The 27538-nt window shown below is 39.5% G+C and overlaps 2 protein-coding genes across 2 annotated transcripts in view; both read left to right on the top strand.

Annotated features, from left to right (window-relative positions):
* The window catches only part of LOC143304516 (omega-amidase NIT2-A-like), a 165276-nt gene that overhangs the window by 72223 nt on the left and 65515 nt on the right, over nt 1-27538 (top strand). The gene's annotated exons all lie outside the window — the stretch shown is intronic.
* On the top strand, nt 6663-8696 carry LOC117164047 (uncharacterized). The gene is made up of 5 exons (XM_076626979.1): nt 6663-6748; nt 6826-7023; nt 7104-7239; nt 7465-8214; nt 8334-8696. Exons 1-5 carry the CDS (start codon nt 6663-6665, stop codon nt 8694-8696), a joined length of 1533 nt encoding a protein of 510 aa, XP_076483094.1.

The raw sequence follows: 27538 nt of genomic DNA on the forward strand, positions 1-27538 counted from the left end.
CCGACGACCTGGCGGTACTCCTTAAGGCCAGGAAGTTCCTTGGCATCCAGGACAGGATAAGGGCGGTCATCAGTACGGCCACTAGTTGGTGCAGCGACGTGGGACTTCATCTGGCAAGAGAGAAGACGGAGGTTATCCTCCTAACCAGGAAGAGGGTACCGACGAGTTTTAACTACGACATGGGGGACGGGGGGGGGGGAGATCTCCACTAGCAAGACAGTGAAGTACTTGGGAGTTTGGTTGGATATTGCTAGGGGGTTCTCCCCCCACCTCGAATCGGCCTGTGACAAGGCGGAACGGTTCTTGGGTGCCATACGAGGCCTGCTCCCCAACGTGAATGGGCCTAGGGACGCGGTCCGAAGGCTCTATTATGGGGTATGGGAGTCGGTGGTCCTGTATGGTGCACCTATATGGGCCTCATCCCTGGACAAGGTGAAGAACAGGAATATCATCAAGAGGGCACAGAGGGCGGCGATGATCCGTACGTCTACCGCCTACCGTACAGTGTCGCATGGAGCCTTGTGCGTGGTGACGGGTAACATGTCCACACACATCAAGGCGTGGTTGCGGTGGAAGCAGCACGGCGTGAAGAGGAGGATCGTCGGGAATGCAGAGGGAACGGAGCTGGCATAGTACGAGGAGATGGAGAGGCTGAAGACCGAAGAAGAGGACAGATGGAGGGTGGAATGGACGTTCCACAATCCCTACAGCTGGACTAAGAGATTGATAGAGGATCCGTTGATCTTCTACAGAACGAAGAGGGGCGTCAATTACCATGTCATGCAGATTCTCACTGGACACGGTATCTTCAATTGGTACCGTCACAGGATTGGGAAAGAGACGCACACGGGATTGCGGAGCCACCGTGGACGATGCCGAACATGTGCTGTTCTGGTGCCCTAGATGGACTGGGGAGCGCGCGGAGTTGGAGGCCGAGATAGGAGAAGAATGTAGGATAAAGAACTGGATCGTGGAGAAGCTGGCTGCCGAGGAGCGGCTATGGCTGAAATTTAGCAATATGTGTACTAAGGTCATGACGAACCGGCTTAACAAGGAGAGGGAGGTGGAGGCTCTGCGGAGAAGAGAAAGCAGGAGGAGAAAAGTATAGCGTAGAAGATTGCCGATGAAGATGGCTACGCGTAAGTAGAGGCCAACCCGAAGTAATGTCGAATGATTGTACCGGGTTGGTACCTCGAGTACCTCAATGCAGTGAATAGGAGGAGGAGTTTTTAGTGGGTATGGCGACGTCATCTGCCGAGACCCACATAACTCAGTGACGCGGGTCCCTGGGTATGCGTAACAGCATTTTCCCCTCCTCACAAAAAAAAAGGTATCTCTATTGGTCTAGAGTCGGCTCGAGACGTGGAGGTGGACGGACGTGTTTTGGATCGTTGCCGCCAACGGCATATATTTTCGTATATTTTTAGTGCATAATGAGTCGTGTGCGATCGTATAATAATAATAAGATAAAGTGTATCGAGAGCTCCTAATAGTGTTATTGTGGGGGATGTTCTACATATTTGATATAAGTATAATAAATAACAGATAACACGTTACGACAAAAAAGACAATAACATACTATCAAATACTGAAAACGAAGCAGTGGACTATTAGTGGACAATAAGGAGTCGTAGTTGCATTATAGTTGTGTGGCGGATGAAAAGGGAGTCGTGCGTTTCGTCCCGGGACTCCGGTGGACTCGTCAGTAAGGCTATGCCCGGTAGTCCCTGCCTTAGACGTAGAAGGAGTCTCGCTAGGTGCGGTATTTGTATCAATCGCTCGTATATTCGACCGCTAGCGAGTTAGACAGACTCGTCGTCGTCGTAGCCCTCTAGTGTTGGCGGTTGGTACCAGCGGATCGCCCGGGAGGTGTTGCGTCGACCTGTCTGCGTCCAATTGATACCGATTCGTCACAGTTGTATTATAGTAATTAAATGGGGCATTTTAACCGTATATAATTACTAGTATTGTTAAAGGAAACGTAATGGTTAAGTTGAGGTTATAGCGGTTATATTGGCGGTACAAGCGGGGTATGTTATGATAAATATGAAGCGATTGAGAAGTTTTTCTGTGGCTACGATGCATAGATAATAAAGATATTTTATCATATAAATGTGCAGGTGGAAGGATTATTTATTCGATAAGCAATCCAGTTTAAGGATAAGATGTGCGAAAAGTTGGGATTTCAGAATTAGTTGGAATAGGAAGGCAGACACGGGATAGGTTATGTTCCTCGTAGCGTGTGTAAAATTAAGTAATATTATGATATAATGATAAATAGTTGCCGTGTTAAGGATGTAGTTGTTTATTATGGCTGAGCTCGAAGGTTCTAGTGGAGGAAATCCAATATCGGTACGTGCTTGGAGCACGAGCGTTGACGAGTGATTACCTACAAATAAGAATCAGATGGGTAGTGTTATTTATTTAGGTAGTACATGTGCCTATATGCGTTTTGTTATCTTAAATTTTCAGTGTAAGCATAAGAATGATTGTACTATCCCTTAAGAGGTAGATAATGCCAACCGATGAGGATGTAGTGTAGCGAAGGAGGTTTCGAGACCTGTCAACAAGGATGGAATATGATTAATACGACAGGGGTTTACAATAATTATTACAATAATTATATTAAATTGACATTGAGATGGATTCCTCTAGCCTAGACTGTGTAGCTATGTATATTTATAGCAAGTTACTTCTCTAGATTAAGTGACTTGTACTTATAAAGATGGCTACGTTAAGTGGTTTGTATTTTATATTATAAGTAATTGAGTGGAACTCAACTGTTTCTGTGAAGCAGTGTGTATACTGCGAAGGAGGTGGCGATACCTAAAATAGGTAAAAACGAGGATTATGGGGATAGGTTGCTACCTTACTTTTATTAAGTTAATATGAAATGGTGCCTTATAAGGTTAGCTGGTAGCTATTTAATATGTGATGGGTTTTTTACAACGATTGACTAGTGCTAAGTGTTTTGTATTCTTATTTACTATAAGCGAATGAGATAGTTTAAGTGCTTTGTATTCTTATTTATTATAAGCCAGTGAGAGGGATGTACCTGTTGTATGAAGTAGTGATTACTGCGAAGGAGGTGCGATACCTGTAAATAAATACAGAATAAAGAGTATTGGGACAGATGGTTTCATACGGCATATATTAAATTGAAGTGAGATGGTGTTTTTCTTTAAACCCGGGGGGGGGGGAGATATTTTATTTCATTTTATTTTACTTTACTTTACTTTATTTTATATATATATATATTAGGCAATTTTCCTTGTTTAGTGCTTGTTTATTGTTCAGTTCTTGTTTAGTGCTTGCATTACTTATGTCGATTCATTTTAAGTGCTTTTTCCTTTTTGTTTTTTTTACTATTTACATTTTGCTTTTTACTTTTTACTTTTTACTTTTTCTTAATATAAGCAAATGAGGGGGACATACCTGCTTCTGCGAAGTAGAAAATAAGGTTGACACTTGCATAGACTTTGCGTTGCAGGATTGATACCTATGATAATAAAATGAGAATGAATCTAGTGGGTATATCAGTTGGCGAGGAAGCCGGGTACTTACTGCCTACTGCTCATAAGAACTTGTAAGAAATTATTAGGAGTTAACGTGTGGGGTCATAATACCGGTAATTAGAGATGAGATACCGGGGGATGTGAGATGGTGCGCCGTTTGTAGACAATGACGGAGGAGAGGGACATGCCACGCGCGGCCGAGTTGCGAGTGGTTAGGCGGATCGCGTAAGTACCTTTTCGTATGTTTCTTCATTGGATACAATGAACGAAGGAGGATTAAAATGGCATGAGAATAGACGCACTGTTACGCCTCGATGCCGATGCAAGTTAGTAAAAGTTGTCAACAATTATCAATTGGTAATCGGGAAATTATCAATTGGTAATTGGTAATTGACGCAGTATATGATCACACACGATGAGGTACATTTGTTTGTTAGATGTTTGTACTCGTAGGGCCGCGACACTTTACGGTCGCGCGATGCGTAATATTTAATTGAGACATGCACGTGGGAGGCATTTAATGCCATCCTGCCCGTTGAAACGCTAGGAAGCACGCGCTAGCGTGCGTGACGCGCATGAGATGTGGTTCGCTGCGTCGCCATGTGGCGTCGCCACCTCACAGGCGGGTGTAGAGAACATATGGTCGGCTCGGCGTAAGCCCCTATTACGAAGAAATAAAGTCGGGTCGACGAGAGTTCTATTTAGATATCTTTTCATTGTTTTATCGAATTATGCTGCTCGAGCCGGGATCCTTTTTGTAAATAAGAAGCAAATGAATGATGGTTAGCTGCGTGGCGTGGAGATATAATGGAGTTGTGTGACGACTAATAGGAGAACGCAACTGGAGGTGCATTTATTTAATTACTTATTTATTTGTTTATAAACCGTTATTGGTTATTTATTATTAGTTATTAACTATTTAGTGATATGATTTTTAGTATTCCTTAGGCATTACTGGTTATTATTTAATTATTAGTCGTTCACGTAACTGATTATTTTATTGATTAGTGATTATTATTAGTACGATTATGGGAGGCTTGGTTGACGATTTGGCGACTTTTTGGTCTACGAGTGGATATATTTGGACGGTTTTGAGCAAGGTTGTTGACGACTATGGCTATTTCCACGGACTTGAACACAAGTTAACAATATGGATAAGTTGAATAAAGAGAAAACAATTACGTCGCCTCCAGATTTCGGAACCTCCAGACCCCGTCGGTGATTCGAGTAGAGTGCCAGGCTCGACTCGACGGTCATCATACGACTGGGCGAACGACGAGAGGAAGGTCGGTTCCAGGGCCTCCTCTCGTTCGGTAAATACGACCGGGGACCATAATAGCTGCAAGGAGGGCGACGGTGAAGTCGCGAATGGCGGCGCGAAGATGAGTGGAGGGAGTAAAGGAAGTTCTCGATCACCCAAGAAGAACACAAAACGCCTAGAGACGACTTCAGCGAAGGAATGGAAAAGAAGGACCTGGGCATCCAGAGTATAAGTAGCGGTAGGGCGCTACCGAGAGTGACGGTGATTGCAACAGGAAGAGGTAGTTTCCTGGTTCCCGTAATGAGAGGAGTTAAAGGTGAGAAAAGCACCTCTATGGTAACGTGGTCCAGTATCGCCGCGAAAGCAACGAGTGAAACAGCAACGAGGGTAGCGTCTCCGAAGGGGCGGAAAGCAGCTGTAGCGCCACGTCGATCACAGGAAAATTGAAAAGGCTGAGAGAGACGCAAATGAAATCGGTGTCGAAAGTTGCAAGGAGGGTCGAGAAAACCCCGGAACAAAAGGTGGAGGAGTGCGTGATGGTCAAGCCTGTCGAGATCGAGGAGATGGTAGAGCTCATGAAGGGAGCCTACGAGGATCTGAAAAAGGCGGTAAGAAGACTACACCTCATCTCCAAGAAGGATCCGAAAATTCATGAGCTTGCTTCCGCGGCTAATAGCAAGACGGATGAAGTATGGGGCAAGCTTATGACGACGGTACACAAGAAAGGAAGGAGAGGTAGGGGAAGAGTGGAGAGACCTGAGGAAGTAGGGGTATTCACACAAACCTCTCCTCTGTTGGAGGAGATAGGAAGGGGAAACGGGGACAGCAGAAGAGGGTTGTCCTCAGAATCCAGAAACAAAAGGAAGACGGTCTCTCCGCTGGAAATCAAAGACAAGGAGTATAACAAGAGAATATGAAGAGGCGATACCTCTTATGCAGAGGTATGCGATTCAAAGAGGAGGGGTGCTATGGACACCAGATATGTTGAATCCTGCGAATCCGGGGACGAGTGGATGGTCCAAAGGAGCAGGAGGGAGAAACGTAAGATACAGGAAAAGGGAAGAAATGACAAAGAGGACCGCGGACCACCGCCGCTGACGTCTACCGAGAACCGAGGGCCGAAGATGCTGAGAGCCCGTAGAAGGCCCGAGGCCATCCTTATCAAAGTAGGAGAGGGTAAGGATTGGCTTCAAACATATAAAGAGCTTATGGATGTCCTTAAGGAAAGCTCGGGCATTCGTAAAACAAGAGCGGGGGACATCCTTATACAAATGAGGGCGGACTGCGAGGTGAAAGTCGCTACCAATATGATAAATGAGATTATTGGCAATAAGGTGCGAGCGACGCCCTTACAAGACAAGGTGTCGGTGGAGATAAAGGAAGTGGATCCGCTGGTGAGTAAGGAGGAGCTCGTGGAATCCTTGTAGAAAGAGCTTAAAATCATAGATATCGGGGAACTGGAAGTTATGGCGATGAGAAGGGCGCCGTGGGGCACGCAATCAGCGATCGTTGTTCTGCCAAAAGCGTAAATCGATAAAGGCGGCGACAATATTAAGATTAGGACGGGCCTAACAATAGCCACAGTCAGGGTGTTGCCCATTGTGACAAAGTGCTATAGATGTCACATGTTCGGGTATACTGCAAACAAGTGTAAGGCTGTGAGCCCCGGAAGGGAGGTCTGTAGAAAGTGCGGAGGAAGGGGTCCCTTCCCACACGATAGCAGCGTGCCCAAATTTACCGTGCTGCGCGATATGTAGCAAGGAGACGGGTGTTAGGTTTGACCATGTGACGGGGTCCCTGACGTGCCCCGGTTACAGGTGAATGTTACGACAGGGAAGACAAGGGAGGAGATGAAAATCCTCCAGATTAACCTAAACAGATGTAGGATGGCGCAGGATCTAATGTGCCAGAACGCGATCGAGGCCAGACCGGATGTGGTAATATCCGAACCGTACAGGCAGCTACCTTACTGGTATAACGATACTAAGGGTGCTGCGTCGATTTGGGTCACGCAAAAAAACGAGCACCGAATGAAACGCTTTTCTACAGGAAGGACGGGCTAGTGGGTATTGGTGTAGGTGATATCCTCGGTTATTGCTCCCCCAATATCAAGATTGAGGAATACATGACGTACATAAACAAGCTTGCATCGGAGATAAGGAAAGGTGTAAGCAGAAACAAGAAAGTGATTGTGGCTGGCGACTTCAACGCTAAGTCCATGTGCTGGGGAGGACAAACCACGGACAAGCGAGGAAGAATTTTGATGGAACCCTGTGCGGTTATGGCGTGTTCCCTATAATGCTGGACGATAAATGCACGTTTTATAGGAATGGAAGGACGAGTTGCCCTGACATAATCAGTGCAACAAACATGATTAACGACCTCCACGTAAGGAACAAGGTTTTAAATGCTTTCACAGCATTGGATCACCTATACATATCTCATACGTTTAAAACGAGGACCGTAAGTGATCGAACTAAATTTTTTAAATATGTGACGAAGGGTCTTGCACCCGACATATTTTTAGCTAAATTTGACGAGATCGCTAACGTACAGAATTTTAATACGACAGACGACGCGGACAAGGCTTAACTGCTGCAGAAATGTATGGTGGAAACTTGTGACAAGATACTGAAGAAGGTGAGCTGTACGACAAACAAGAAGTACAGCAATCACTGATGGAATGAGACGATCGCAGAACTGAGAACTCGGGATCACAAAGCATTGAGGAAAATAACTAGAGCAAGGAGGAAGGAGGACAGTGGGATCAAAGCCCTTATTAGTAACTATAAGGGGCTAAGAAGACAGCTGAAGAAAAAAATAGCTGGGAGTAAAAAGAGAGCCTGGGCCGGATTCTGTGAGATACTAGAAAGGGACCCGTGGGGAAAGCCGTATCGCACGATTATGAACAGATGTGGCAAGAAAGGGCTTCCAAATGACATGCCTGTTAACAAGGTGAAAGAAATTTTAAAAGGCTTGTTCATCATTGGACGCAGATCGGAGCTAAGGAAGGTCGAAGAGCATGACAGGGAGGATATCACCTATAACATGAAGCAGCTTGAGAACGAAGATGTTAAGGAAATCATTGAAAGAATAAATGGAAAGAAGGCGGTGGGAATAGATGGGGTCCCAGGTGATATTGTTAAGCTGCTAGTAAACAACCGAACAGAGCTTATCACTAAGGTGATTAACAGTATTACGGACTCTGGTAGGATCCCGGGATGCTGTAAAACAGCGAGAGTAATATTGCCCAGTAAACCGGGTAGGGACCCTAAGCTCCCTAATGCATACCGCCCAATAAGCGTACTTCCGGCCTTGAGGAAAGTGTGGGAGAAATGTCTCAAGTTGATTATCGAACGATGTATGGGGGTGGACTCATTTCATAGGGGACAATATGGGTTCAGGAGAAGAAGGAGTATAGTGGACGCGATTACACAGGTGATTAAATTCGCGTCATGATTGACACGAGTAGGAAATTTGGCAAGCACATTGCCTCGGTGTGCGATAAAGCGGGCATCAAGATAGGAGCATTACGAGCAATCTTACCGAATATTAAGGGTCCGCCTGGTTTGGCAAGAAGGCTATACTACAGCGTGTGGGAATCCATAATAGCATACGGTGCGCCTGTGTGGGCTGATGCGATGAAGTACGAGAAAAACAAGATCATAAAAAGGGCTCAACGAACTGCCCTGTGCATCACATACACGGCCTACCGCACCGTATCCCTCGCGGCGTTTTGTGTATTGACCGGGAACTTACCAATCTACATTAAAGTGCGAATGTTGAAGGGGATATATGAGAGAAAGAAGATCTATAAGACCCTAGCTGTTGGAGAGGAGGTGATTGAGAGGCATGCGGAAAAGAAAGAAGATCTGGAAGAAGTAAAGAAGAAGGCCTCAACGGAGTGCCAGGCGGAATGAAGCATGTATAATAAGGATAATGTGACCAGGAGATTAATAAGTAATGCGACCATATTCGCCAGGAATAGAAGAGACATCGATCACTTCACGATGCAAATGCACACGGGACACGGCATCTTCAACAGCTACCGTAAGAGGATCGGTAAGGAGGTCGACACGAAGTGTTGGGACTGTGGGGACCCGAATAATGACGCCAAGCATGTCTTATTTGCGTGCCCTAAATGGATCGACAGAAGAATCGAGTTGGAGAACTTCTTGGGTGTCAGGATAAGCGTGGGCAACTTGGTGGACACTGTAGTCACCAGGGATGAATACTGGAGGAAGTTCAGAGAGTTCTGTAAGGGCATATTGAGATATAGAAGGGATATGGAGAAGGCGATGGAGTCAGCGAATAGGAGGGGCGGCACCAGTACGCGACGATAATATGCGGCGACCCGGTTCAGGACAACTCTGATGAATGCTGATCGGCTCTGCTGGCGTTGTCCGTGTCTAACAAATCAGAGGAAAGAGGGGGGGTTTTTAGTGGGTATGACGATGTCATCTGGAGTCTCACATAACCTGGTAACGCGGGTCACTGGGTATGCGTAAATGCATTTTCTCTTCCTCGCGCGCGCAAAAAAAAAAAAAAGAAAAAAAGGCGGCCCCGGGTTAAAGCTGCATCCGAAGTTTCTTGGACGTATCGAGTGGTAACAGTCCTGCGAAATGACCGGTACATAGTGCAGCGAGAGGGCGAGCACGAAAGGCCACGTACAACTTCCACGGCAGCCGATCACATGAAGTGGTGGAATGTTGACGATAGTGATGTAAGTACGAGCAGCGATGATGAGCACATCTGAGGGCAGATGTGATTGTCAGGAAAGGCCGAATGTAATATCGTAAAGCAATTTAAATTAGAGGTCGGTTGAAATTAGAAAAAACCGTGTACGTCGTCCTTCTGTGGCTCGTTTACATTTAAGAGCGCCTATGTGACTAAAGTCACCTAGTTCTTACAGAGATGTGAGAAAAACATCAAACAACGTTAAATCAGAAGGACGGTTTCCTGTTTCAAAGTGGGACGACCGGAAGGTCAGAGTTTACAATTATTTACACAAAACTTGCGAATATCTTTTCATTTTATAAACCTTTATGTATAAAAACTCTATCCACGTTAAATCTATCTCTTTTTATAGAAACTTAATATAGAAAGTTAGTTTTCTGGATAGAAAAATTAAAACTTTAAGTAAATTCCTGTACAACGCGCAATCTACTGCGTCCCGGATACGAATGATGAGTGAACGTTATCGAACTCTACGACGACCGCTTACATAGTGACGACGACGGATTAGTATTGCTCAGTGATTGGCTACGCTTCGAGCCTATAGGCGGTATCTTTACGCAATCACTGTGTAAAAGTCATTTCGTGGCATGCCCCCCTCACTCCTGCGCCAACCATTTACTCAGCCCCACAGGACCTAAAAGTAGGCCACCGTCCTGTTGTGACCATCCTGTAAAAGTAGGTCCTGTTTTGCGAACAAGTTTTCAGGACAGGAAAAGAAAGAAAAGACAATATCGTATAAAAGTACCGCTTTTGAGCGGCTTAAATTAAATTATAAACTGTAATGTTAAAAATGTAAACCCAACACAAAATATGGTATGACTACGTCGTACCGTCGCGTAGCGGTACTTTTACCAAAACCACTTTCAAACTGAAATTCGTTGTTTATTGTGACATATATAATTTATATTTTTCTTGGGCAATAAACATTATATATATCGGAGATGAGAGGACACCGGGGCTTTCCCCTTGGAATTCTTCGGAAAACCATCAATATTTTAGTCTCTATAATTTAACTCGATTCTAATTGCCTGAGGTTTATGATCGTGAGCTTGGGCTCTAGGCGACAACAAGTCGCTGAACGTTTTTACCTAACATAGGGATGGAGAAATTCTATAGCTCTCCTTAAAAAAAATAGTTGTAGTGGTAAGCGACAGTAAACATTCCAACGGTTTCTGTTCCGTGGCTCGCCACACAAAGACCCTATTCTTCGGGCAAGATGATTACCAGATGTCGATGCAACTCCACAGTACATGTTCAGCTAGCCTGAGGACCCGTCTTTATTCTAACAGTCCCTAAATCTACCACCTGCTACGGGAAGATACAGGAAATCTGCTTTTCTCACGAACGACGCTTCCCGCTAGCAACTTTCTCTCAAGCGCGGTTGGCATCCTTCTTCAACCACCAACATAGAAATTAACCAATTAACAGCAACGTCATTTTTCCTCACTTTCCGGACGAAGGCTTTTCTCGACGAATCCGATGATCTCGTATCCTTAGACACGCCCCATTATAGTTCTCTGCAGCATCGTCGCGACGGAAAGTCATTCTCTCGTGAGGTCGCATTAGCGAGTTACACAGCATCTTTACGTTCGGTGAATATTCTACGTTTTAACAGAGAGTTAGTTCAGTAATACTTGTACCGCAGACAAGCAAGTTGAGTACAACTTGGACTTTGGAAGAAAGCGCATTTTTGTTATTCCGTTGACCGCGGTTTCTTTATTGAACCTAAGATCATTGTCATTAGCGTCTCGAGTATCTAATTACCACGATTATTTATCAAATTCCGTAATAATTATATTTGCACTAGTAAATATCTTCTCTATTGCATAACAACAATGTCTAATCCAAATGAAGATTCGCTTCACGCCCCTAACCTTAATCATAATGTGAACCCGACATATATGTCGGAGATAAGAGGACACCGGTGCCTTCCCTCTGAAACCTCGGGAAAATCCATAAAAACATTGTAATTAAAATCTACAGTTGTAATTAAACGATTTGCCGTCATTCTACCCAATTGTATTTGTTTGAGACTTGTGACAATGAGCTTGGGCTCAAGGCGACAATTAGTCGCCGAACGTAGCCGCGGTCAACGGGACGAACTCTCCATCTAACAAAGGCATTGAGTAACCCTATAGCTCTCCTTAAAAGAAAGATTTGTAGCGACACGTGACAGTAAACATTCCAACGGTTTCTGTCCCGTAGCTCGCCACACGCAGATCCTATTCTCCGGGCAGGATGTTTACCAGATGCCGACGCGTCTCCGCAGTACGTGATCGGCTAGCCCGAGGACCGTTATAAACACTAATATCTAGTTACCTAAAATCCTTCAACAGATACACAGTCTTTGTCCCAGTTACAAGAAGACAGGAGAGACCTATTTTTCCACAAACGACGTCTCCCACTAGCAACCTTCCCGCAAGGGCGGCTAGCATCCTTTTCTAACTACCGATATGGAGATTGGCCAATTAGCAGCAACGTCAATTTCCCTTACTTTCCGAACGTAGGATATCCCCGACGAATCCGATGACCTCGTGTCCTTAGACACACCCCGTCATGGTTTGCCTCTGAGGTATCACCGGGACGGAAAGTCATTCTCTCTTGCGGTCTCATCGACAAAAAGATTAACGCCTTACGGTCAGCGAATATTAACACAGAATCCGACTTAGATTTTTGCGAGTGCGTACGACTACCGTCCCGTTGTCCGCGGATTCGTTATTGAACCTAGGATCATTGTCATTAGTTTCTCGAGTATCTAATTACCACGGTTACTTGTCCGATTTTATAATAATCGCAGTTGCACTAGTCAATGTCTTCTCTATTGCATAACGACGACGTGTAATCCAAACGAAGATTCGCTTCACGCCCCTAACCCTAATTCTAATGTAAACCCGACATATATATATATATATATATATATATATATATATATACTTACAATTCTAGGATAAATAAAAGTAGTCTTGATAAGTGTTAGACATGTAACGAAGAACCAGAAGATACCAAACGCGCACCATGTAACCGTTCCAAGTAAAGGACTCGGCGATGAAGGATTAGAATTGTAGAACCTATAAACAACAAAGATTTTAACTAGCAATGTATAAGATTAGCTCCTCTATTCTATGTAAAGGCTGCAAATTACACGCACAAGGTAACGACAACCGCATAACAAAGAAACAGAAAATAGCCAATAATATAGGAATAGGTTATGAATTAATCAAAACTGATTAACTGAGTGTCAACGACAACCGCGATTAAGATAAAAAATTATTATATTATACTTAGTTAATATAGCATAATTATATTAATTCTGGCGTGGAGAAATAAGGTTATGTTACGTAATAGAACTGGTAATAACAAACTATACACATATTACTATCAAATTAATTAAGCGAACACTCTATAAAAATAAACCACTCGTAACACAACAATAAAACAGTGCTATTGATAAATTATAAAATTTAACAGTAACACAATCCACATGTTATTATATTAAAATAACACACTATGCACATATTAGTATTAAATTAATTAAGCGAACACTCTATAAAAATAAAAAAATTAACAATAACACAATCCACATGTTATTATATTAAAATAACACATAGTATATATACACATTATAATGATTACACAAACAATACTATTGTCATTTAAAAATTCTAACTGCGCTAAAATAGAGGAAAATAAGCGACGGACGAATAATTATTTCAATATTAAACAAATTAAGGACGCGTCACTACACTTTTACTAGAGACATTCACTAGCGGCCATCTTGGATTGTTACGATAGCTCTTACACGTGCGCATCGGAATACATGTAATAATTACACACATTAAATAAATGCAAAATAATATTATTCCCACTGCAATTGTACGTCAACTATTAAAATAAAGTCACAAATAATTAACGGATAAATAATAGATTTCACATTAATAAAATGTTACTATATACTAGGAACATTCACAGGCGGCCATTTTGGATAATCAACACGTTCATATAGTAATCTTTATGCGTTACAAAATAAATCTTTAATAAATATGCTGATGAATAATTAATCGCTGAAATAAATATTTTCAGCGAAGGAATAAATATTTAATAAATGATTATAAAATGAAAGATCGTAACGAAGAAAGAATAAATAATGATCAATACAACGTAACGCAAGAATACTGGAAATTGATAGAAACCAGCCGTAAGAAACAAACCATGAAAAAATATATTAAGCTTACTATTATAAAAAAAAAAAATGATATTTTAACGCATAAGAAGACTCGGCAAATACTAAGTAGCCACGCGCCTTGAACGATTCACTGGCATCAGCAAGGAAGTTACCAGATACATCGCAGATGTAACTTCAGCAAGGACAAGTTGGCACGCGCCTGCCACGTTCCACTGGCATCAGTAAGGAAGTTCTGGGAAACATCGCAGACGCAACATTAGCAAAATACGAGCTACTACGATACCTACATTTTATCACGCACCTTGCATGTCCCTAATACCCAACGAAATACGAGAAATTAAGAAGACGAAACTTCAGTAGCATCTACGTGTCTCAAGAATATGAGAAATTAGGAATAGCGTAAATAAGATAATCAAGAAGACGAAACTTCAGCACAATCCGCGAAAGTAGACAGTTAGAAAATTCCTAATTTGTCACGTAGCAATGCTGTGATTCCCATAGAGATGATCCATCACGTGACAATTAGGATATTATAAATAAGCGGGAATAACATAGAGTAGAAGAGTCCTTATTTAAAATTCAGACCATTCACATCGTCACTCTGTCCGTCGAAATCGAATATTAAAAAGGGTTTCAAAAAATCTTCATTCGAATTAAGCATTCGTATTGTCACTTCATCTGCGGAATCAAAGTTAATTGTCAAAATTCGACACATCACCAAGCCATACATACCGCCGATCGATTTTACATCTAATCAAGGTAGGAAATTTGAAATTGTATATCCTCTTCTCTTTTAACTTGCAGTCGAACAAAGTTGTCTCTGAACAAAGGCACCCGTCGGCAGCTATAGTTGACAGATAAAACTATCAAGCACACAATTTGCGTAGATTTCATCCGAACGTCTTGAATTCACGATATAAAATTGAAATAAACGTTCTTGGCCAAGATTTAATAAATTGTCTGTAATAAAACAACTTTATAAAATTTCGATCTATTTCGTTTACAATTGTTCGCTGTATCAACCAGTGATTACGGTGTTTTCAACGCAGAGAAAATCTATGGTTTTTCGTTTTCCTCTTCCCATCGTTAGCAGATTGCTCATCCTTGGGCGAGGCCTACGAAGCCACACTGATTGTCCACAGTGAACCTAGTTGCCAATTAAAATAATCATTTCTCGCTTACGACTGCACTAGTTGCCAAGAATGACATATATTTTCTAAATTGTTAAATCTAACTGATTATTCGCTGTGTTAAACCTGTGTTACGGTGTTCTCAATTATCGAAAACACTTATCGATTTTCGCATTCCTCCTCCCATCGTTGGCAAATATTGCCCGTCTTTGGGCAAGGCTTGCGAAATCGCACAAGTCGCTCACAGAGAGTGATATTCATTTCACCTTGATCATATCAGATGACAAAAACAAGAAAGAATCGAGAAGATAAAAGTCACCTTAGCAAGAAGCGAGCCGAACGTTGGTACAAACGATTAATTGCTGCAGAAGTTACAAGGGAAGAAAAGAGGCGCAGAGAAGAGTTAGACTTAAATCACGAAGATTCTGTACCGAGTTTTTCGCCCTCGAGTTCACTTATTTCCGAACATTGCGAGACGCATTCCTTCTAATCTCGATCGCCATCGCCTACATCATACGATAGCGTTTGTCATAAACCGTATTATATTAATCGCCCGAACGAGTAAAAATTAGCTTTCGCCATTAATCCTATCGACACAAATAAATCTTACCCTACTAAACATTTGTAAAACTTATCCGATTAGAAGTTCGAGTATTTACTATATCTACATATATGTCGGAGATGAAAAGAACACCGGAGCCTTTGGAATTTTGGATAATCCCGCAACATTGTAACCTAGAGTCTACTATAGCTGTAATTGAACAATTGTAGTTATTCAACCCGATTGTAATTATTCGAGAATTGTGATAATGAGCTTGGGCTCGAGGCGACAGTCAGTCGCCGAACGTAGCCGCGGTCACGAGATGAACGTTTTGCCTAACAAAGGTATGGAGTAATTCTATAGCTCTCCTTAAAAGAAATATTCGTGGCGACACGCGACAGTAAACATTCCAACGGTTTCTGTCCCGTGGCTCGCCACGTGCAGACCCTATTCTTCGAGTAAGATGATTGCCAGATGTCGATGCGTCTCCGCAGTACATGTTCGGCTAGCCCGAGAGCCCGTTATAAATCTTAAGGTTTAGTTAACTAAAGTCCTTCAAACAGACAAACAGTCTTTGTCCCAACTACGGGAAGATAGGGGAGACATATTTTTCAACGAGTGGCGTCTCCCACTAGCAACTTTCCCTCGAGGGCGGCTAGCATCTTTTTCTAACCACCGATATGGAGATTGACCAATTAGCAGCAACGTCAATTTCCCTTACTTCCTAAACGAAGGCTTTCCTCGACGAATCCGATGATCTCGTGTCCTTAGACACACCCCATTATAGTTTTCCTCTGTGGCATCATCGGGACGGGAAAGTCATTCTCTCGCGCGATCTCATTGATTAAAGAGTAGCATCTTCGCGATCAGTGATTATTTCACGTTTTACTAACAAAGAATCAGACTTAGACTTTGTGAGTACGTTCTTTTGTCATCCCGTTGGCCGCGGATTCGTTATTGAGCCTGAGACCATCGTCACTAGTGTCGCGAGTGCCAAACCGCCGTGATCAATTGTCAAGACTGTAATAATTCTATCATTGCAATAAACTACACCTGTGTGTACCGTACCAATGGCTAATTCTCGTGAAGATTCATTTGACGCCCACAACCCAAACTCCCAGTGCTAATCCGACATATATATATATATATATGTAAATTCTATAGAGTTTAGAATACTAGCCGACGGTTTGACTTTCCCTGTGTTTACTGCAAGTCGGTCGAACGATACAAATAGAGAGGGACGGGGATTTAGGATAGAGAATAAAACAGGACTTCGAGAAGCGAAGATTGAACAAAGAAAAAAAGAAAAAGAAGCAAGTTAAGAGCTAGAAGGAGAAAGAGAAGAGGGATTAGAAGCGAAGAGTTCTGAGGAGATACGGAAGAAGACTTAGAAAATCGATTCTTGAGTTTTCACGAATCGATCGCCTCATTTCCAAAAACATTTCGTTACATATACATATATGTCGGGTAAGCGTTAGGTTTAGAGGCGTGTAACGAATCTTTATTCGGACTAGCCATCGTTGTTGTACAATAGAGATTATATTTACTGGTATAAATATTGATTTTTACAAAGTTTGACAAATAACCGTGGTGATTAGACACTCGAGATATTAAAGACAATGTTCTTAGGTTCAATAACGAATCCACGGTCAACCGGGTAACTCTTTGTTAAACGTAGAATATATTTTGAAGCACAAAGTAACGTTTGCTGTGACGCTTGGTATAATACTGCACGTAAAGACGATGTGCAAACTCTCCAAGGTGATCGCAAGAATAAAAGACTGATGGAAATTTTCCTCTCCTTACGATCGCGTTTGTTCGTTGCATATTGGCCGGGGATATCAACAAAATTCCAGCCGCCGTTGCTAGGCAGACCCGCGTAGAGCCGACATTGCTCCTGCCCGGGGTTTGATTGTTAATACAACATGTGTCCCACAATATTGGCACTTCTCTGTTAGGCAAGAACGTTCATCGCGTCACCGTGGCTACGTTCGGCGACCAGTTGTGTCACCTCGAGGCCAAGCCAGTGTCACAAATCTCGGCCAAACATAATCGGATTTGTGAAGGATTGGTCGATGAATGGTTGAGTGAAATAACGAGAGTGAAATAACGAGAGCGAAATATTGCTGTCTCAGTCCGTCAAATATATTGTAGTATCGTGGAAATTAAGATATAAATTTTTTCCTGATTACTTACAATTTATTAATAATGAATTGAATATACAGGTATTAATTGGACAGAGAACGATGTTTGTTTAACTGAAACTAAATGCGATGCTCGTATCTATCTCAAATAACTTTACAGTTACTTGGCAACTCTCGTCACAACGAATCTAACACGCACACACACACGCGCGCACACACACACACACACACACACACACACACACACACACTCTCTCTCTCTCTCCCTCCCTCCCTCTTTAGCAACTCTGACAACTCGATCAATTCTCTCAACTCTACTCTCCGACGTCTCGATCAACTCTGACTCTCGCAATCCACTCACTTTTCAACTCGCATACTCTGACCTCTCGTTGTTTATTGTTTTTCTCACATCACTGTAAGAACTACGTGACTTTAGTCACATAAGCGCTCTTAAATGTAAACGAACCACAGAAAGACGACGTACACGGCTTTTTCTACTTTCAACCGACCTCTAATTCAAATTACTTTACGATAATACAATATTGTGAGTAAATAAATAAATAAATAACTAAATTATTTACAGCCTAATTCGCGAATCGTTGGTACAAATACAAGTCGCGGAATAAATACTCGATAAATACTCGGAGAAACTCTGCAGATACACTTCGATACTCGTTTATACTCGTTGATGCTCTTCGATACTGTTCGATACTCTCTCGCTCGCGATCGCGTCCGTTCATTTATACTGGTCGGGAAAGAACCGGAAAATTCGAATTCGTCTACGTTTGACGGTTGCATGTAGCGGCGACGTTATTTTGCCCGGAGTTTATTTGTTCTTACATTACTTGTAACCTAACGGTCTTGATACTCCGAGGCAAAACAACAACAGGATTTGAATTGTCCTCTGACTCGTGTGCCGCTACAGATTGAATCATAACAACTACCTCTAAGTTTTATTATTTAAGTATAGCTATAATAAATAATTTAGACTAAAGTATTGGGGATCTTCCCAAAAATTCCAAAAGAAAGGCCCCGATGTTCTTTCATCTCCGACATATACGAGGTAGTTGGTAACTGGTGGTACAAGCTTAAAGGTGGTGATTCTACGCGAAAAAAGGAGTCGAAAATGTAGAATAAAAATTTTCTTTTTTAATTTTTTTTTTAATTTTTCCATCGAGACAACGATCTAGAGTGAGATTCGTTATAACGAGACGTGATAAAGTGCACGCGTACCGAGCGAAAATTCAAAGTCGATTTTCTCGAAAACAAAGCCTCAAACGAAAAATTTTTATTCTATTTTTCGACTTCTTTTTTCGCGTAGAATCACCCCCTTTCCGCTTGTACAATGATTTTAATATCGAAAATAGCGATTATTATACTGCGAATATTTATATGAATACGTTATGTTAGAATATATGAAACATAAGGTCTGTGAAATACGGTCAACAAACGATAAACAATTTTACACGAAGAAAAACAAGAAAAATATAAAGAATAACAGGCTTTGTTTTCAAGAAAATTGATCTTGGAAATATGTTTGAAACATGTAAATTCGGTTAGTTACCGACTAGGCAGACGGAAGTTACTTTACATGCAAAAATAAGTGAAAAATGGGAATAAAATCTGTTCACTGTTCGACACGTATCTAATTTTGCAACCTTCGATAGGCGATTCTTGTAGATTTTTGCAAGCTACACTCGAATTTGTAAACCGTTTTTTCTTTATAACTCACAATTTTCGAAAAAATCAATTTTGAAGAGAATTGCAAATTTTCAACTTTGGAAATATTTTACGTTATTATAGTAGCAGCTATTGAGTTAGGGTTGAGACGAAAAAATTCTGTGGACTCTCCCGAATAAAATGATACGTATTGTTATTGCATTGTGAACATTTAAACAAGTCTAAATAATAATTAGAGCGAAAAGGTATCTCAAACGCAACATTTCTTCTTACATTTCTTAGTTTATTGAAAAAGCTAAAGGTCTAGGAGAAAACCTAACCACAATACGCGATGCAACAAATATTTCTGCTAAGGCAAGCATCATCTACCGCATTTCATTGTCATTAGCACCTCGAGTATCTAATTACCACGATTACTTGTCAAATTCTGTAATAATCATATTTGTACTAGTAAATATCTTCTCTATTGCATAACAACAATGTCTAATCCAGGTGAAGATTCGTTACACGCCCCTAACCCTAATCATGAATCTGCATTGTACTGCACATAAAAATTAATTCAACGATTCCGCATGACTAGATTGAGCTAAATTTTTATGTATTCAAGAATGTAAAACACACATGAAATATATTCAAAGCGTACGTAATGTAGATATTTTTGCATATTTTGTTATATTTAAGCATAAATTAATATTTCAAAACATAAGGAAAGCTAATAATAAGTGAGTTATCGTGCGCCAATATATTTCATAACAAAATAACTCTGATTCATAGATACTTGTTGACACGTTTTCAAACTCTCCTGCTAGTTATATTTTTCTCGCCTTTATACATCTTTTAACACTTGTATTAATTACCACATATACTGCTGCGAATAATTATAAACTCAACCCTATTTTCAGTTTTTTTATGATACTAAAACAAAAATTGAAAGAATCGTTTGTATAATTTCGTATTACAATATAAAACAAAACTGAAGATAGAACAAACAAAAATTGTTTCCTTTCGAACTCTGGAAAAACTTAAATTTCCTCTTAAAATTGTGTTCTTGGCTGTGAAACAATTCAATGATAATTTTGTTATCCTTTTATTTAATATTTAGTGGATTTTCCTTTATTTTTTATTGCTTCTATCAATCTGTGAGGTACACTATACACTGATTTATTAAAAAAACAGGAGAGATATTATCCAAAGAAATTATTGAATTTTTTTAGAATTTAACATTATACTATTATATTTAACATTTCTTTTTTCAAAGAAATTATTTTTAGAATTTAATGTATATATTAATTTATAAGTTAATATATGTATTAAAGAATGATATTGTCGCACTCAAATGGAGAGATTCGTGAGATTTATCAACAAAGCTCACTCCCATCATGGTACCAAGTACAAGAAATATTCGTTGCTGCTTTTACGAGGCAACAGTCATCTGGAAGATTGAAACTACTAGCTGCTCTTGCATACAATAAAGTATAGCGGATCAAATGTTTTCTTATGCCACTACAATTAGAAAAGGGCTCAAACGATACTGGAAACTTGACATTCAGTTTCTTCTGGGAATTACAGAAAAACGCTTTAATAGTTTACAAGATTACGATAAAGAAGAATACAAATAGAAAATTTAGGGAATTATTAGTTATGAAATTATTAGGGCTGATTGATAATGTAATGAAATCTTCTGTTTAACGTAGATATCATAATATTGTCATCCGAAAAAGTGCTTCTGGACTGTTGAGGTTATCTGATAGAGGAACGCGTGGATAAATTTCTAATAGAAATATATATTGAAGTAAGCTTAAGTACAGGTATAGTATATGCTGATCCAGATGATGAATTTAGCAGTGTTACATTACAATAGAATATAATAGGGAGCACGTTGATACATTGACAGCAATGGGCGTTACCAAAACATTAATCTTGGTATGTAACTCTAGTTGTAAGTTACAAGAAACAGCAATAAAAATCTACTTATAGCTCTTTTGTTTCTAGACCTTGTGACCCAAAAACAACATTTATATTCAAGGACACAATAATATGGACCTCTCCTTTTCGTTAACTTTTTTGCTTCACTAAGTTCTATTTTCACAGTAACAGCTGTGTCCAGGTCACGAGTATACAGAAGAAAAAGAAGTAGAGTTTTTCTAGAAGTAAATACTTCATCATAGACAAAACATTACATTGTAAATAATTTTTAAATAAGCCGTGTTTCTATATTACTTTTATAACAGTTTAATAGTCTTATTATTGTTGAGGATTGTGGATCTTAGTTGCCGAAATAAGCATATAGCAACACTCACATTACACATAGAAATGATATTAAAATAGTTTCATATTTATTTAATATGTGATTTACAAGATATTCGTAGATACACACTAAACGTGTCTCAGCACTCTTTTTGTCTCACAATCATTTTCTCCGTTCTTTTGTTCTACGAGACGCTGCGCACGCACATACTTCCACACACACTCATACTCACATATATGTGTTAAGGAAATTCGAGGATTTGGAAATACAAATAATTGACTATATTTCACACACAACAGCTATACATCTATATTACACTCTGAAGAACGTCTTGCACGCACGCTTGTCGCCAACCGACTATCCTAGATTCTTCTAACATCTGGCAACAGTCTTTTGTCTCAACTAAGACCTTGACGCCCTCTGACCCTTACACACACACTCTCATGTACAGTGTAAATGTATCACTTCCCGAACAGTAAGAAATGAGGTGGTATAGTGATAGGTGCGTAAGGAACTACTCTTGGTGTTTTTAACGAATAACAGTTTATTAGAACTAATCAACGATCAGAGTTAACAATTAACGATCAACAATAACATTTAACGGACAACAGGTAACAACTAACAAATAACGATAGACACCGAGATGTCGTTCGTCGCGTTGCTATCGAAAAGGACCGAGGAGTTACACTTCTAATGACGCAAGCCAGACTGACTCTGCTTTTTGTTTTTCTTCGCGCAGATCCTTCCCTTCGTAGCCCATTGATATCCCCACTCGCGTGCATTCATAAGATGTGCCGCCTGTGCTGGCACGAGTATGCTCTTCCGAGAATTCGGCGGAAAGAGTGTGAGGATATCGATGACAGATTGGGCACATCGGTGTTGCGCTTTGGTGGCGTCGCGCTTTGTATCTGGAGCCGTTGAAAAGTTCCGTGGCCCGTGCCGCCACAGAAACAAGAAATTCTGACAGTGAAATAAATAAAAAAACAGAAAAAGATAAAACAGATAATAGGAAACTACAACGGAACAAAGAAAGCTCAAGAAAGTAGACAGTTACAACTAAAATGGCAGAGGAAAGAAACACAAGAGGAAAATTAAAAAAACACATCATAAACAGCAAAATGGCAACAAAAGACAAAGAATAGATAACAACAAGTATAAACAAAGGAAATATAGTTGTGAACACAGGGAATAAAGGCATGAAATTTGAAATCCTGAAAAAGATACATATGTTTAGGGAAATGAGAAATTTTTTTTTTTTTTTTTTATTTATTTGTTGAAATTACAATCAATTCTCGCGTTGAGAAGAAATGAGAAATATGAAAGACAAATTAAAGGAGATAAGAAAGGCAAATAATATATTTAGTTACACCTAATACAAGATGTTAAGCTAGAGAAAAATAACAGGAGATAAGGAAATAAAATGGATAGAAAAAAGAAGAAAACTTGAAACTACAAGATAAGATAGATGAACTCGAAGGGATGACGATAAATTAAAAGTGATAAATGAAGCGGAATATATTCAAGAGATAAAAACAAAACACCATTAAAAGCTGTAACAGTTATACTTTCAGACCAGAAGAATAAGATGAGAGTATAAGTAAATGAAAAGATATGGAACATTCAAGGACATTAGATATAGCATTGCAAAGAAAGGACAAGATCATACATGATCTATCACAAACGCTATCATACTTTGAGAAAAATATATTTTTTATCTTTCTTAAAATCCTTTTTAAGAAGGAAAAATGATTTGAAACAAGAACAAAAGAAACTTTCAATCATTTTTCTTGCCTTAAATCGCAGTGTAAAAATAAAGATGAAAATTTGGGGAAATTAGGATTACATCAACATGGATTTTAGCAACAGGTTTGGAACCATGCAGGATCTTAATCCTACTACAGAATTTATCATCAATACTTTTGCGACATAAATTCCTGAAGATGGATTTCTAATATCTTCATTGGAATTTTGTAAATTTCTACCAGAATAAAATATCCAAAATTAAAGCTAGTGGTTTGTTGAATGACTTGACATATCTCATAGCTGTGTATCCTTATATTCTAGAATGAAGCTGATAAAAAATAAACAGTGTTCAATGTTATAGCGGATTGTAAAGACAATACAATGAACGAGCATACCTTGTTGTCGCGAATTGAAACGTTGCTCGTCACCGTGTGTGTCTGATTTGACGTGCAAGACATTTCCTTGCGGAAGTTGACCCTCTAGTTGTTGGCGCGAGGTTCGCCGCTAACGGTTGCTGCGATGCTGATGATGATGTGATCATGTGGCACTGTATGATTTACTGCTGTATCTCTGTTCACTTGATCGTCCAATGCTCGTGATCCGGCTCGAAGGACCAAATGTTACGACCGTTCGCGTAGAGACGCGATCGCGAGGGAAACGTGTGACCGGGAGACGTAAATTTTTGCTACGATTATGATAATCGACGCCGCGAATTAGTCGTTCCCCTGTTTCGTTTAGAATAACAGAGATAGTTCAAATGATTTTAACTTTGAATTAACACGGTTAATATAAACGTGCATATTTAACGATATTTAAAGTTATAATGAATACGTCACAAATGATTTAACGATGATACAATTAGTTTGTTACAGTAAGTTGACCCGATTTTATGATATTTCTCGATGTATTCGTTAGACTAAGCGACTTTGATTTTATTCGTCTGAACCTTTCGATGCATCCCGTTTGAATTCTCATTTGCCACTGACTGCCCTTCCATTTTGTCCTTTGTCTTCTCTGAGATACGACCCCCACTACGCTCGGATCACGCCACCGTTCGCGCCTATGATCACGTATACCAGCTTCTTTGTGCGGATAAAATAACGCACCGAAGGCGAATAGATGTTTCTGGAACTCGCTGCTTGACGACAACTATGCGTTTATCGCTACTTTGTGTATATCTCGACGGTCGTGTAAGACGATCTGTTTGCGACGGTTAGGAACACGGCCTATAGTAAGCCTTGGGGCGTAATAAACGGAGAGAATAGAATAATCTACAGGATTATCAACGGTGAAGTATATAAATATACTAACGACTCAGAAAACATAATTGAAGCGAGTTGCTTAGATATGAAATTATTGTTAATAACTAAAAGAATAATAGTACAAGTTAGATTAGCAGAGAGACAAACGTGATTGTGCAGTGAGTCTAGGAAACAGGATAAAATATAAAACAAATAAAAATGGAATATGCAATACGTCCTATCCAAGAAGATTGGATACCAACTAATGCATAATAAAAGAATGTCCGCAATATTTGGAATTAAGAACAAAATTCTTAAAATAAACAACCACCATCTTTATGAACAGAGAAAATTGATTATTGAGACTAAAGAATTTTATTAAGAAACAACATGACGCTCAGAGCATAATAACTGAAGTTATAATAACCTGAGCACAACTCAAAAACTTAGCTATGACCCTTTTGTAATAACTAACAAACAAACATTTCAAACTTAATTAATTATAAACAAGCTACAGATAATTTGAAGTTGGATATGAACAAGCTTAATAACAAAATTAAATAAATAGAATTTTTCTTTTTTAAATGCGACAGTTCGTAGTACAAAACAAATTTTGTTCAGGAATAAGGTTTTCTGAAAATTTCCAGCGAAAATTTTTGCAAAAATTTCCTAAAGGAATTATAACCTATGAGATAAATGAAATAAAAATACAAAAACCAACTGATATTAAAAGAAGAATGATTATTTTACAGGATAATATGGAACTGTGTAAGGGATTACATATGTAACATATTGTCCCGATGTACACATATCTGCGAAGCGACTTACTACCCTGTATATTCCAGAAACTTCTTAGTTTGCCCCAGCCTTAGCAATTTGAGACTATTTTATTAAAATTAAGAATTTTCCACATTAGATCGAACGCACTTCTAATAGGTACCAAACAGTATATATATATATATATATATATATATATATATATATATATATATATATAGCAAGATTTCACATATCTCTAAATTATTCACAGAAAATTAATACGGCACATAAATTAGACTTCGGATTGTAAAAATTAAGAATAAATAACCGATACAGTCTCACAAAAATAGAAGGATAAAGATAGAGATAAGGGATCAAAAACAACAGTTATTTTTCAAATTTGTATGAAAAGCCCTTAAGAAAATAAGTTCCTCCTTAAATTGAAAACAGTTATATGTATAGAAATCAAACTTGCGATAAAAGTAAAAAAGATAGAAAATAAGAAAATTGTATTTGTTTTTATGACTCACTTTTACATGTAGTATAATTTCCACCGCTATTTTAGTACAGAACAAATTTTTAGGTTAAAATTATTCATACAAAGCTAGTACGTAGTTGAATATTTTTTCATTTTATAGAAATTTATAGAAATTTCAGAAATCAACCTTCTAATAATCAAATTATGTTCTTCACTCATCAGATATTACCAATTAATGCTTGGTGGGCAAAAGAATTGTTTTAGTAAATGTCTATTTAATGTGTATCACGTATCCGAAAGACGACTCAACTCAGACGATAACTGATTCCGCGACACTGTGAATCTGACGACAACAGACTAATGCTGTATAAATACATATGACACTGTTATTTTGCGGCATGCTTGTGAAGTCTAGACGTGATTCTATTGTTAGCTTTTCATGATTGTACTACAAATTTTAGACTGATTAAATAAATATCTAATAACGGTTTTAACGCGTTGACTGTCACGCGTGTTTTCAAAGAAATCTCTGTCAGGCCACGCGTACAGCAGTACCGAGCGTTTTCTGCTAGGTGCTCCCCATCGATGTTTTAGTAATACGAGTTGCTCAAGTGGTGATCTCAAGAATGATCTTTCGTTTCATTTGTTCGCAACATTAAAACCACTATCTCTCGTTGAATATAATGAAGGAAAGTGTGGTATAGATTATTCCGACCAAATGGTTTCTTATGCCACCACAATTAGAAAAGGAATCAAATGGTACAGAAAACTTGGCATTCAATTCCTTCTGAGAATTTCTGTTGTAAACGCTTTGACGGTTTAGAAAATTGCAACAAGGAAAAATATAAATATTAGAATATTTAGACAATTATTAGTTGCAAAATTATTAAGGTTGTCTGAAAATACAAAAAATCCTTGTCTTCGACGGAGTCAGCATAATATCGCCATTCGCAAAAATTATTCCGGAAGAAGCATTAGACGCGCATGCAAACTATCTATGTTATGCAAATAAAAGACGTCGGGTGGACTGATCAATGGCACAAAAGAATTTGAAGAAAACAACAACTTATTGACCAAATTGTCCCGACCAACCTCAGCTACGTATAGAATGCTTTAAGGTTTTACATTCTAAATAATTTTTTAATAAACCATTTTCGTATTTCTATTTTATAACAATTCAACAGTTTTATTATTATGGAATATCTTTTCAAATACCTACGACGATCCTTCGCAAGTAGTCAAATAAGCGACATCCGAATATGGGTTACGCGGCCTGGTCAGAAACTTTGCTGACACCCGAATACAGGTGTCGTGGCAGTCAACGTGTTAATACTTAAAAATAATGATTATTATACCACGAATTTTTATATGGATAATAATATAATAAAATTTGTAAAATATGTATATGTCGGTCTAGCCTTTCTCAGACATAGTATCGCCAGAAAAACTCACTTATTCTGTATCCTTAGAATAGTCAATGTATCTATACCGGTCTCTATCCTTATAACAATCGCGTACTTAACGTATTGTTGTAACTAAATCTTACATAACGTGGTTGGAGTGAGTTGTGATTTATGTTAATTCAGTGTGTGTTACATTGTGATTGCTGAATTAATAATAAAGTTTAATTAAAACAAAGTTAATAGTTGTGTTACGACTCAGCTATTTTATTTTCACCAATCAACCTCAAAAATTACGTGACACTGTCGTAGTCAAAGACGCGAGTGAACTAGCGAAGATGAGCACATCTGAGGGCAGATGTAATTACCAGTACGGCAGAGTGTAGTATCGTGGACGAAGGGTCTAGCGAGAGGAGGGGGGGGGGCGTGCGAATTATAAACAAGCGGTTGCTGAGCATGTGCGTGGTGCGGCTAAAAC

This window comes from Bombus vancouverensis, unplaced genomic scaffold (assembly GCF_051014615.1).
Source record: "Bombus vancouverensis nearcticus unplaced genomic scaffold, iyBomVanc1_principal scaffold0038, whole genome shotgun sequence".
In the NCBI taxonomy this organism is placed as follows: Eukaryota; Metazoa; Arthropoda; class Insecta; order Hymenoptera; family Apidae; genus Bombus; species Bombus vancouverensis.